This window comes from Ranitomeya variabilis, chromosome 8 (assembly GCF_051348905.1).
Source record: "Ranitomeya variabilis isolate aRanVar5 chromosome 8, aRanVar5.hap1, whole genome shotgun sequence".
NCBI lineage: Eukaryota > Metazoa > Chordata > Amphibia > Anura > Dendrobatidae > Ranitomeya > Ranitomeya variabilis.
In genome coordinates this window covers 42,954,066-42,968,022 of record NC_135239.1, presented here as the reverse complement: position 1 = coordinate 42,968,022, position 13,957 = coordinate 42,954,066, and the positions used below count along the sequence as shown (strand labels likewise).

Genomic DNA, 13,957 nt, shown 5'->3' with positions numbered 1-13,957 from the left:
ACATTATATTGTGTTGGGGGCACCAAACTAGGTTCATCACGATGATCATGTGGGGGGGTAATGGGGGAAGATTCACCATGATAGTGTCATGGTGAGCATGGAGGGCATTTTTCTTGCAATAATACTCTACGGGGGCCATGAAAGGGGTGTCATAGTGGGTGAGGAGCTTCAGTAGGGGAAAAATTACTGCATTAGTGTTACAATACAAACCTCTTTCTCTGTCTTTAAAGCTGGGAAGTAAGCTCTTTTGTGACTGTGCCAAGCAATGCGCCGTGCCCACACCTAGTCCGCAGAATACAATTTTCTGTAGGATGGCGGGGAGTCCAAGTAGGACTTTTACAATCAGACCACATAATATCCATGTACTCCACTGCAGTCTTCTTCCCTTCCATCCTTTACTCTTTAGCTATCAATTGCTTGTTAGTAGGAATTAGAGACCGAATTAGGAGACCTTTACAGAAGGGAGTATGAGTGCAGGATCAGATTACTCCGGTTTTTCTATGGCTTTCCCTGATCTCTTTCTGTTTAGCCATGATGCGGTTTTCATACTTGGGATGAGTGAGAAAAGCAATTACTAGAATACATGTGCAAAATGCAAAACCTAATTATTAAACTTGGAGTTCACACATCTTTTTTTTGCAGCTGATCAAAACTGATTGATAAATTGATCTCAGTTTACATGTGTTGACTTTTTTTTCAATACTTCACCTTACCTCAAAAATCTCATCAGGATGTATCCTGTAAAAAGAAATTATTTTGGCACCTTCTTGAGTTCCATTAAAAATAATTAGGATCCTGCAAAAAGTGTGAACACACTGAATATTATATATTGCACAAGCAGAATACGAGGTATATCATCCATTTGGATTGTTCATATTATATAAAAACAGAAAAATGAAAGTCTTTAGTTCCTACTTAAAAAAAACACGGAGATTAAAAACGAAGCTATTGATAATCACACAATGCGAAGAAATGGAATGATATAAAAATGAAATTTCTTCTGTAGTCTATAATAAAATTCAGTATTTGGACACTGGTTTGGATGTGTCCAACATTACCATTCGGCAACATACGGTAAAACCTTCAATTTCTCACAAATGTAATTATCGGGAAATGCTAGCAAAACGCTTGACAGGTTCCATTAAGGCTGCTTTCACACATCAGTTTTTGCCATCAGTCACAATCCGTCGCAGATTGTGAAAAACTGATGCGACAGATCCGTTTTTTTGCTGGATCCGACTAACTGAACCAGCTAATTGGATCCTAAAACAATTGGAGCAAGCCCAGTTAAAAAAAACGGATTCTGTTGCCGGATTCCATCATTTGATGGATCCGGCGCCATAGGCTTCCATTCTAGCAAACGACGGACGGCGACAGATCCGTCGCTGTTCGTTTTTTTGACGGACACAAAATACGTTACTATGTCCATTGTCTCCGGCCGCCGGATAAACCATTTTCGATGGATCCGGCGAAAAACAGATGAAACATGAGGCCATCCATCGCAATCTGTCTCTAATACAAGTCTATGAGAAAAAAACGGATCCAGCGGCGGCTTTTGCCGGATCAGTTTTTTCAAAATTTGCCAGATTGTGACTGACGGCAAAAAACTGATGTGTGAAAGCAGCCTAATATCGCAACCGTTGAGTGGCCATACATAGAAAAATATAACAAAAACAGCTTCCACCAGAATATCACTAAGGGCTCCCATACATATTAGATAGCTGTCAGCTGAATAATCATTTGGCTAACAACTTCGGTAATTCTCCCGACTTCCCCATACACAGGAACTCTCATCTTAGGGCAGATCGTAAAGAAAGATTGGCTGAGCCCGCCAATGTTGATGGGCTTGGCTGATGGTCTAATGTGTATGGGGGCATCAGCAGACTGATGGTCGGGAGAGATGTTGATTGCACTTCTCTGATTTTGGACTGCCGATTGCATTGTTCTCCCTGAGATAAGCCACCAGCCGACCTGTCAGATGGTGACTTTCTCATAGAGAACTCAGGCATGCTTGGGAGAGCCAGTGCTCCCGTGTATGGGATGGGAGAGAAGGCAAAGGTGGCTGTCGCCAAATCATGTTAAAACATCCAATGTCTATGGCCAGCCTAAGACAACCAGATTTGGAAAAAATGCATTTAAAGCCACCATACAGACTAGATGGTCAGTAAATCCCACCTGAACTGAGAGGTTTGGAAGACTTTAATCTAATTTGTGTGGGGAGGGTCGAAGAGGGGTGAATAAAAGAGTTTTTTTTTCTTGGAATCCCTTCCCACCAGATTCTATTTGCACCATATTTATTGGCTTTGAATCAAATATCCCCCTCTAATTGAAAAAAATTTAATTTTTGGGAAATTTAGTCAACTCAATTCACATCTCACGTTGTCACAAAGCCATAGACATTACTGATCCCATTACCAATAGATGAAAGATGGCTGATGACCAACTCTATATAGAGGCCTTCAACCATTACGGAAGAGAAAGAAATATCAGGTAGGTTGGATTTTTTGTTGTTGCAAAAGTTGAGCTGGAGAGGAATCTGACAGTAGTTTTTTCTGCCCTGCCCATTGAAAAATAGGTTTTCTAAACTTATGACTGGGTATAATTTCATCTTCAAATAACAAGAAGTTCAGATCTGGTATAAAACATTCTTGAGAAGCAAATATATGAAGCTCTAACTTTTGAACATCAAAAGCGTTGAGGTTCACCATAACCCAATAATCCTACTTATCTCACCACTATGTTCTACCAAACATATTTACTACAGAGCCATCCATTCAGACACCCATTCCCTCAAAGATGCACCAATAAGATAATCTGACTCTTCCCATCAACTCTTTCTCTCATTTCGACGAAATTTGCAAATTGTATTAGACTATTGTAAAATATCTGAATATTTCTATTTTCTTAGAAAAAAAATCAAGATTGTACATAGCTTTCACGTGGCAAACGAGGTGTATCCGGAGCACTGTGTATCTTATTATCGTTGATTTGGATAATAAAGGATAACATGTTATTGGCGGGAAACATGTCACAGAAGATGACTGCACAGAGCAGAACGCACTATCATAAATAATCCGGAATTGTGTAGCATTGTATACTTTTAGAGCGTGGGAGAATTACAGCTCTGAGTTATCTGTGAAAGCTGTCACTCTGACCGCTCGTGCTGCTTCCATCAACTTCTCGAAGATATTCTAAATTACTTGTGCAGTCTTATTCCTCGGAGATCACACCCGTACAATGAATGACTTCCTATTATAACGACGTCAAGATAGTTAAGGTAATTGATGACCTGAAGGGAAAGCTAATTAATTGACCTCCATTTCAAAGTGTGTAACATGAATCATCACTCGCTCTAACGCAACATTCTTAGATATGCATTTTAATTACCTGCTTCTTCTGATATTTCCTTTGTTTGTGAAGCCCCATTGTTGACTCTTAAAGCAGGCATTTCAAGTTGGAAAGGAATCTGTCAGCAGATTTCACACCCCGAGCTATTTATATACACATGTAGCTCTTTCAAAGACAAGTCCAGCAATACGTTTACATAGCCAGTCCATTCATCCTTACCTATGAAATCAGTGTTTTAATTAACATGCAAATGAGGCTGAAGGACTATGGTAGATCTGAAGCCTCTGTCACTCCAGCTCTATTCCCTGTTGAATACCACCTCCCCCTCCTGCTTGACTGACTGTCTCTGTGACTTCATGCAAAGGAGCCATCAGTCAAGCAGCAGGAGGAGGCGGTACTGGGCAGGGAATAGAGCTGGAGTGACAGAGGTTTCAGATCTACCAAATGAATTTGCATATTAGTTCAAACTCTTATTTGTCAGTAACAGAGGGATGGACTGGCCATGTTAAGATATTTCTGGACTTGTCTATGAAAGAGCTACATGCACATATAAATAGTTTAGAGGTGGAATAATGTTGACAGATTCCCCTTTAACTTCCATCTGAAGCTCTGGTTAAAAGTGAAATATTTTTAAGTCTATTTATGTCTTTTAAAAGTAAGATAAAAGTCTAAAAAAACAAGTGTATGACTCTATGAAGAATGCACTAATTACAGTTGGACATAGCGACACATTGACTAAGTAAATACCAAAGTGAAAATAATGAGCTTCGACATTTTGCTACAGAAATTAGAATGAAAAAATTAAGAACTCATTTGATATGATGGATCGGGGATCTTTCCTTAAGTTGTATATAATGTGCCAATCTTTGTAGTTTCTTATTGTTCTCTCCATCTTCTCCTTTCCAGGGTCAATGAGTTTTGTTTTAAGCATCCACAAATAACTTAAGGATAGTAAGGTGATGATGAAGGTGAGATGTGTAGCACTGGCAGTGAAGCTGCTGTATTGTCTCAAGCAGTCGTAACTGAATCATCTCAAGTCTTCTTGGTCATAGTGCAAGATGGATCTTCTTGGGATAGACAACTCTGTCTCTGCCGCCACTCAAATGACTAACAAGGGCTCTTCTGAGTCTGGCTAAGGAGGTCATTGTAGATTTGTGAGCGTAGAAACCTTGGGTAGGAATCCCTTTCCATTAGGCTCCGCACTCTCAGTTGGGCGAGGTCGAAACAAGACAAGGTTGGATGCACAAGGTTTAGTTTGGTCAATTCTCGGGTCGGAAAATCAATGTTGACCTATGGAACGACAAGAGAATATATGTGTCTATGAGCTCAGGATGGGGTAAATTCAATCATAATTTCATTAAATGGTAACTTTCAATAAACTTAGAGTCATCTGATGGCAAATTCCATGACTGACACAATTTGTAAAATTCTTTGTTTTCTCAAAATTAAATTTTTAGCCTTAAGAATCACATTGTCAGCCAATAGGTATTGGCTCCCTTCTGTCTAAATTACTATCCACTCCCTTCTGTCAAGTATAATCTGTCTCAAGCAGCAGAGCTACAGAGATGCCTACTTGAATTACAGGAAATGGGGTTGGGTCTTTGTTTTTCTGCTTCTGGTCGCCTTTCTGTTAACATGACATACATACCTAACAAAGAGGTGGTCTTTCAGTTCGGAACAGGCAATCAATCAGACAATGGCAAGTACAAGGCACAATGTAAAGGAAGGGAAATTCCAGCACCTTGGGTACTGACAGAAACCATGGTACTGATAGCACCTATGGTACCGACAGAATGCTGATGCAAGGAACTGTCCACTGAAAAGGAGAGGATGCTATGTAATAAAGGATAAGAATTAAGACCGGATGAAAGACTAATATGTGCAACTAAATTGTTGTGGGGGATGAAGGCAGAAAAATTATGCTTTTAGCCTGTTTTGAGGTAAAGTAACAGGTACACTAAAAATATTTAATTTATTCTCAGTATATTCAAATATATATTAAAAATTATTGTCATCCCAGCAATTACTAAGGAGCTAATTATAGAGTTTGATGAAATTGTAAGATGTGGTATGATCAGACCATGTTCCAGTATGGTCAGACACAGCCATTACACAGTACACAGCAAGGGCACATGTATAAAGATTATCTCGGCACAGGAACATTTTTTTTTAAACACGACCAATTGTGGAAGTTCTTATTATTCCAGGATCTAGTGAATAAAATGAACTTTGTTCATGGGGTAATTCCTTTACGTCTACAAACCACTAAGCTTCTGTAATCCAAATATATTCATCTACAGTTACGCAAATCAATTTATCATTTCCTTAGAAGAAAATCTTTACGATATTTGGAAAGTATCAGCTTAGCTTTGTGGTATAATTACTTATTTTTGTTAAAGACGTTTGCAATAAATTCACGCTAGGTATGGGTAAAGGAATGGCTTATGAGTCATATGACTTAACTTCAAGGACCTACTCAACATCTGAATCACCAGTAGATGGAATATGCTAAAGGCAATGTAATGACCTTATGTCAAGAAAATGTTATTCAGTGATTATTTTTAAAATCGCCAACCATTTTACTGAATTATTCCAAAGGGTTGTGCTGCTATATTATGCCTACATTTAAAAATATCTATCGTGTTCCTGTGAAATGCCAAGACAGAACACTATAAAAATAGCCCATTGGTACGTGATTATTGAAGGGCAGGTTAGGTTTAAGTCTTTCAGATGTGCCAAAATCTTTATGAACTTAATATAGAATATATATAACGTAATATTCTTTGCTGTATATTTGGCATTTCTATAACATAGTACAAAGAGAATAAAAAATTAGACCTCTGTCTTACTAAAGCAATTGGAAGTTTTACAACATGAAGTCAAAGTTTTAATAAAATCAGTTGTATCTGCTGCACATTTACCACTTTTCGACCTAAAAGTTGCATATTCTGAACAGATCATAGCAGTATTAAAGTGAATCTGTCACCAGGTTCTAAGAGCACGCCTGTGCTCGAAACGCGTCCAGTCGGGTGTTGGTTACTCTCCCCTACCGACCATGCCGGTCATGTCTCAGCAGCGTTTTAATATGTACTAATAAAGTTTCTATATTTTATTCCTGGTGCTGGAACCATTTCTTCTTTTTCAATACGTTGATCAGCGTTGTGGCACCAACACTTTGTCTCCGTGCTCGGACCAACATTTACCACATCGGATGGAAGAATAAGGGTGAGCTGAAATATACATTTTTTTTCTTTTGTGACCAGGTTTTTGCTACCCAATCTGGGAGCAGCATAATGTAGGGTTAGAGACACCGATTCCAGTGATGTGTCACTTACAAGGTTGACTGCTTCAGTTTTGATAAAATCACTGTTTTATCTGCGACAGATCTAGCAGTTCTCTAAATGCTGAGCCCTATATAACCCCACCCACACCAGTGATTGGCCGCTTTCTGTGCATGGGTTTGAAAGCTGCCAATCCCTGATGGGGGCGTGGTTGGACTACATGGCAGCAGGTTTACTTGTCCTCTAGTGTTAATCTCCTGCTGATAAAACAGTGATTTTATCAAAACTACAGCAGGCAGCGTAGTAAGTGACACATTTCTGAAATCAGGTCTCCATATTATGCTGCTCCCAGATTAGGTGATAGATTTCCTTTACTAGTCTAATGGTAAAAATTCAAATGTCGCTCTTGATGACAGTCATGTAGTAGGTGGTAGGGAGAGAACATAGCTAGTTCTGCTCCCAAATTAGAACGTTATCTTGAAGTTTGATCCCAATCAAGTTATTTTTTTAGTTCATATTTGATGCTGGGAACGTTATCAACTTGTAAACCCTAGAGCCACACCACAGAAATGCAGACTTTTCATAAATCTTTACGTAGCTGGCTTCCAAGCTCAACCCAACAGAAGAACTTGATTGGCGAGGAACCAGCTAAACATTTAGAGAACCATCTTCAATGTTATATGTATACTGCATGGCCGCAAAGAAGAGTGTCTTCAGGAAGTATAATTGTATTTGTACCATTGAACATCAAAATACCTTCTTATAAGAAGACTTACCTCTCTGGGAGCTTGAACATCAATGAATTCCTGGAAAATGTGATGTGCTTTTGCAGACAGTTTATTTACAGAGCGCGTCTTTCTGAAGTCCTCACAGGCTATCCAGAACTCAAGGTTCTCCTCGCTGAATTCAGTCTGAAGGAAGGCACGAAATGCAGAGCGACCATCTACAAAAAAAAGGCAAAGTTGTTACGGTTCACCTTGTATACGTTGTGTTAGCGAACATCAAAAAACACAGGAGCTGCCCATAAAAATACATCTGGGGTGAAGATCGGACAATTTTAAACAGAGGTCCCCAGAGAAATAATGGGTAATTAATCCGACACTCAATCTTCAGATGAAGTAAAAACAATGTATTTATTTAGTCAATCCATGATGATTAAAACATATCACAAGATTAAAAGCAGGACATCTTGGCAGAAAAATAAACCTTTGGCCTACGCGTTTTGAACCGATGTGTCTGAACGGTTCTTACTCATAGCATACACCGTGCCATAAGTAAGAGACATTTTCATACGGCCTCATCTTTCCAAGAGCGGAGAATGGCTATAAGAGCATCTCCCACTTGGGAGGACCCAACACATCGGTGCATTTCATGCTCAGCTCACTGATTCCAGTGAAACCTTCCATATCACCTGCAGAGGCGAAAATTATCTAGTAACTTTAATTTGTGAAGAAAAAGGGAAAAAAAATCTATCCCATTTTTTCTTCTTTTTTTTAATGAAAAGAAAAATTACAAACTGTAAAATTTTGCTCAGGGCCTACCAACATTATTTTTTTTAATAAATGCCTTTGGTGTTCTAAAACTAAAATATTGTATTAATCTAGGTAGAAACTGCAATAATAATATAATACAAGGGAGCATAAAAAGATGTGTACACCAAAAATGTATTTATCTCAAGAGATTAGATACCTAAGGCCACATTCACACATTCAGTATTTGGTTAGTATTTTACATCAGTATTTGTAAGCCAAAACCAGGAATGGGTGATAAATCCAGAAGTGGTGCATATGTTTCCTTTATACTTTTCCAATATTTGTTCCACTCCTGGTTTTGGCTTACAAATACTGATGTGAAATACTGACCAAATACTGATTATTGGCCGGGATTTTAGCTCTCATTATTCATGGACGCACTTGTATAAAAAATATTTTTTTCAACACGAAAGCAAATGATGCCACCTAGAAAGATGTCAAAATGGCAGAATTCTTTTTAAGTTTCACGACTCATGAGTTGTCTCTTACAAATAGGGTGCAATATCTTTCTCATCTAATTTACCTAAATTGTTTTGGGGCACAGAATCTTTTAAAATGGTTATTTATTTCCCGTACTGTAAGAGAAAGAAGAAGGTCCAGAAGGTGTGGAGTGTTAGGTGAACGAACGTGTGTGACTGTGTGTGTGTAATTATATTTTTACAGTGTCGGACTTGGGAGCCTAAGGCAGTGAATGCAGGATACAAGTATGGGCCTGACTCTGACCTTAGATGTCTCGATGGATGATTATACGGTATGTCTGATCCTTCTGATCCTTTATGTCTCACCCAGTAAACGCCTGACCCTTTATGTCTGGATGTGTGAACATGTAATCTATTCTAGATGACTTTTTTCCGCATTGTATGCCACCGTTATGTGAGAAAACTATGGTGGTATTATTTTTACACCATTCGGCACAACTTATCTGCACACTATATTGCACTATTATATGCAATTCTGTATGCAGCATTACATTTATATATGTCACCTGTCAATATATTTTCTAATTGTGTTGCTTTTAAAACTATTTTATTTAGGTTTAACATGCACATAGGAAAATCAAAGAAATGAGCCGGAGCATAAGTTTGTATATGTGCAATGTGTAGGAGCACGTTCACACAAAACCTAAGAGAAAAGTAAATAGTTAAATAGTAATGCTACATATAAATAACACAGGGTGCTGCTTAGTAAGCAATGTTTTTTATTAGCAAAGCCTAAAACGCCATCCCACCGCGACAAGGTGTACCCTCATCCGGATGGTCCTATCCTCTAATACTAAAACCTCACTTTATGTCAGACGATCTGAATGTAGATAAGGACAGTGTAGGATCAGGGCCCGCTGTTCAGACACCCACCCATGGGAAGCTATATAGGTGAAATGTCCAGCTCAGAAAGAAGGACCACTCCCCTGTTTGTACAAAGAACAAGAAACTACAGCAAAACCAAAGAAATCCCCTTTTTTCAGCTAGGTATTTCACTTATATAGCTTCCCATGGGCAGATGTCTGAAACAGTCGGGGCCTCAGGTTTTAATATTAAAGGATAGTGTTATCGCGATGACTCTAGTTCCCAATTTTTGGCTGATACTTGAGCAAAACATTTGGGTGTCCGGTGATTAGATAGTTTTTGCTGGCATAAAAAACAGTGATTGGCAGCACATTAGCCAATGTAAAGAGTAGATGTGCTATGGATAACATGATGCTGTGTGGGGACAGAAAGATCCTATTATTGATTATTCTATTCCCATGTGTACTCATTCGCCTGTATAATTAAACAAGCGCTGATCAACTTGTATAACGTCACTATGAGCTTGCTAATGGTCTGAAATCTACCCATCTAAATGCTATGTCTGTACAGGCTCTGTGCACACATGTATGCATTGTCTATAAGGCCTTAAAGGGGATGTCCAGGCTTGGGGTTCAAGTCTGCAGTCACTCTTTCTGACTGCAGGCATGTGAATCCTCACAGTGCGCACCCTCTGTGCTGTCAGGATTTTCCGATGCCGGCATCAGGAGCGGGCAGTCACGTAACCACAAGCATGCGATTTGCATACTTTATTTATTTATTTCTTTTACTCAACTTGTATAGCATCACAAATTCCACAGCGCTTTACAGGCATCATCACTGTCCTCATTTGGGCTCATAATCTAGGTTCCCTATCAGTATGTCTTTGGCGTGTGGGAGGAAACCGGAGAACCTTGATGAAACCCACGCAAACACGGGGAGAATATACAAACGCCTTGTAGATGTTGTCCTTGGTGGGATTTAAACCTGTAACCCCAGTACTGCAAGAACCCCAGTTCACTGAACCACCATATTTCCAACTACATTCCAACTAGATGTGTTCAGCCTCACTTAATTTTCTTATATTTAACGAGGCCGCGCACATCTAGTTGGCATGTGACCGCATGTATACAAATTACATACTAGCAGTAACGTGCCCACCTGCTCCCGGCGCCAACAATGGAGAAACCTGAAAGCGCACAGTGTGTACACTGTGAAAGTTCACAAGTCTGCAGCCACATAAAGTGACTGTAGATAACCCAACCTCTTTAACCTCCAACCCAACCTCCTCAACCCATTCTGCCATCGGACAGAATAGTATGTCCGATAGCAGAACCCCTGCTTTGATGCGGGCTCTACCGGTGAGCTCGTATCAAAGCCGGGAAATGTCAGCTGTTTCACGATCCGTCCGTGCCTATTAACTAGTTAAATGCCGCTGTCAAACTCTGACAGCAGCATTTAACAAGCACTTCCGGCCATTGGGCTGGAAATGCACGCACCGGTGACCCCTGTCACGTGCTCCGGGGTCAGTGGGGCATCGGTATGACAACTAGGAGACCTCTATGGTTGTTGATGCCAGATTGTTGTGAGCGCCACCCTGTGGTCACGCTCATAGCAATGCTGTAATTCTGCTACATAGAGGCGATCTATGCTTCTCTCCTATGTAGCTGAGTCAATCGAGTTGTGCCAGATTCTAGCCTCCCATGGAGGCTATTGAAGCATGGCAAAAGTAAAAATAAATTGTTTTTAAAAATATGAAACAAATAAAAAAATAAAAAAGTTTAAATTTCCCCCCTTTCGCCCCATTCAAAATAAAATCGTTAAAAAAAAAAAGCCTACACTTATTTGGTATCGCGGCTTTCAGGTCACATGGTACCGCTCATTACAGTAATGAATATGCGGCTCCACCCCTATGGGAGTGGAGTGGGGTCCATATTCATTACTGTAATGAGCGGTACCATGTGACCGCTCAATACAGGAAGAAGCTGTCAGCGCCTGGAGAACGAGAGACGTCCAGGGACTGCGCCAGTAGCAGGTGAGTATGATTAGGCAGCTGCCACTCCCCCTCCCCTGCCGACCTCTGGGAATGACTCGAGTATAAGCCGAGAGGGGCAATTTCAGCCTAAAAAAATGGGCTGAAATTCTCGGCTTATACTCGAGTATATACGGTAATTCCTGCAGTACTCGGGTGTATCCCATCCGGGCCTGGAGATTTGTCAATTTTAGTGATTTTTAGACGCCGCTGTACTTCCTGCTGGGAAGTGTGGGATTGCACTTTTTTGGGGGAACTTCACCGCAGTTGGAATTTTTTTCCCATTTTCTAGTACCCGACATGGTAAAAACCAATGGTGTCGTTCAAAGGTACAACTTGTCCTGCAAAAAATGCGCCCTCACATGGCAATATTGACAGAAAAATAAAAAAGTTGTGGCTCTGGGAAGGAGGGGAGTGAAAATGAGAACGCAAAACCGAAAAAAGCTGCGGGGGTTAAGTTGGCCATATACATTAGTTAGCTGTGGACCTAGTGCTCCTGTGTTCTCTGAGAGAGCCATGCCAGAATCATCCAATAGCAACATATCTCTCCATCGAACCAAAGGATTGGGCAATTGTATTCCAACTTCGAATCCTTATATCACCCAAAATAGTCTATTTGTGGACAGTCGGTAAGCCCCCATAAATAAAAGATGCTTGTGCGAAAACAACAGACTTGGCCCATTTTTATTTAATGTGCATGGGGTCATTTATTATCCCATAATACATTTATTAGCAATCCTTGTAAATTGAGTGAAGTTACATTGACACAAGGAGCTGTAGCAAGCTAACTTGGCTGTGCGAAATCTTTGTCATGGAAATACACAGCAGATGAAACAACATAAAACGTGTTAATCTCCACACCGACTGAGCCCAAGTGAGGAACATTTACTAACATCAGCATCAGGCGGTTGTACACGTGCAACTTTTCATTAAGTTTTGTATCTTTTTTTCAATGGAGTTGCAGGAGCCAAAATCAGGGAATGATGCATAAAAAAACCAGTGCAAATCAGAATCAAAACCTGCACGTGTATGGGCACCCCAGGCAGCCAAACACAAGATTACTACTGTCTATTGCTCTATGACTAGCACTATTCCCTATTATTCTTTAAAAACATGGGGAAAACCTAACGTCACTTTAATTCATCTATGCAATTTATCAGGAACACATCAGTGCCGTTTTCAGTACAATACACAGCAAGGCCATTATTGTAGCTTTGTTATAGTTGTATGCGTTCTAGATTAATAAGGCACGGGAGAAACAATCAATTCAGGATGTTTACAAGTAATATATAGTACGCAGCTCTCCTGCCTTTTTATGTTAATTGTACTTACATTTATGAGACAAGAGAAGATCGAACGATCGAGCCCACCTTCTAGCTTCTTCTGCGCTCAGTCGTCTGTGGGAGCGAAAGAGATACTTAATCCGTGACTCGTCGGTTCTAGAATACAGGGAGCAAGGAAAGAACTGTCTACAACAAGAAGATATTCAGTTAAATAATTAGTATATAGGAAATTCAAAAACAATTTGTGAACCCATTGGAATTATCAAGTGACATTGGTTATTGAGCCCTTGGACATCAGAAGGTATGTGCCCCAAAAAAGGAAAAATGTCATCAGAAAATTAATGATTTCTTAAATCAGGTTTTTGTGTTAAAGGCATTTTTTTAATTGTTTTTGGAACTGTTTTATTTCATATCATGATCTTTATTAAAAAAAAAAAAAAAATTGTAATCTTGTAATTATTACATTGATGACTGGGGCCATTTTAGTCTCTAATTTGCTGTTTCAGGAAGTGTTTTCAGTAGTTGCCCTATCAACAGAGGCAGGACTACGATGACAGGTAACGCCTCAATGCCGAGCTGATAACACAGGATCCACCAATCACAATCAGTGATGTCATAGCTCCCCCTAATTTGTAATGACATATGCACACCCTCATGAGATGCTTCAGTACAAGAGATAGGGTCACAGCCTATTCATTGTGGCTAATGTACATGTGTTGATTCCTGAAACAACAGGAAGATAGTGAAAAATTCCCAGCTTCTAGTATCAAAATTGCAAGATTTCTAATGTTTATTTTTAATAAAAATTGTGATTAAAAACAGTGCAAAAGTAAAAAAAAATAAAAATAAATTAGCAACGAAAAAAAATCTGATCTGCACGATTGTTCATTTTCTGACGAGTCATTCCCTTTAAAAAAAGCTTTTGCCATTATACACTAAGCTTAGGTTTATAAAATGCATTTGAGGAACAATTATTTTTTGCAGTGTGAATTATTGTTTGTGCGGTCTGTTCACATATCGATTTTGTTAACCATGAAAATCGATGTCAAATGCATCTATAAGAATGAATGAACCCAGCAAATGCCAAAATGCCATGCACTGAGATTCCTGACGTATATCTCCGACAGAATGGCAGAAGCTCAAAATGTAGTCTGAATATAGCCTACGGTCAGAGATCTGCATGAAAAAATAAAATTCTATG

General features: G+C 39.5%; 1 protein-coding gene across 6 annotated transcripts in view; it reads right to left on the bottom strand.

The window, feature by feature from the left end:
- Positions 1-2,744: 2,744 nt before the first annotated feature.
- The window catches only part of RGS8 (regulator of G protein signaling 8), a 34,185-nt gene continuing 22,972 nt past the window's right edge, over positions 2,745-13,957 (bottom strand). For 2 of the 6 annotated variants that reach the window (XM_077277862.1, XM_077277863.1), the window contains exons 3-5: positions 12,806-12,942; positions 7,406-7,572; positions 2,745-4,638 (exon numbers count right to left, since the gene is read on the bottom strand). In XM_077277862.1, the coding sequence (XP_077133977.1) occupies positions 4,456-4,638; positions 7,406-7,572; positions 12,806-12,942 (487 nt within the window). In that variant the 3' untranslated portion in view covers positions 2,745-4,455. The remainder of the gene's footprint in view (positions 4,639-7,405; positions 7,573-12,805; positions 12,943-13,957) is intronic. The other 4 variants (XM_077277864.1, XM_077277865.1, XM_077277866.1 and 1 more) reach the window with 2 other exon arrangements.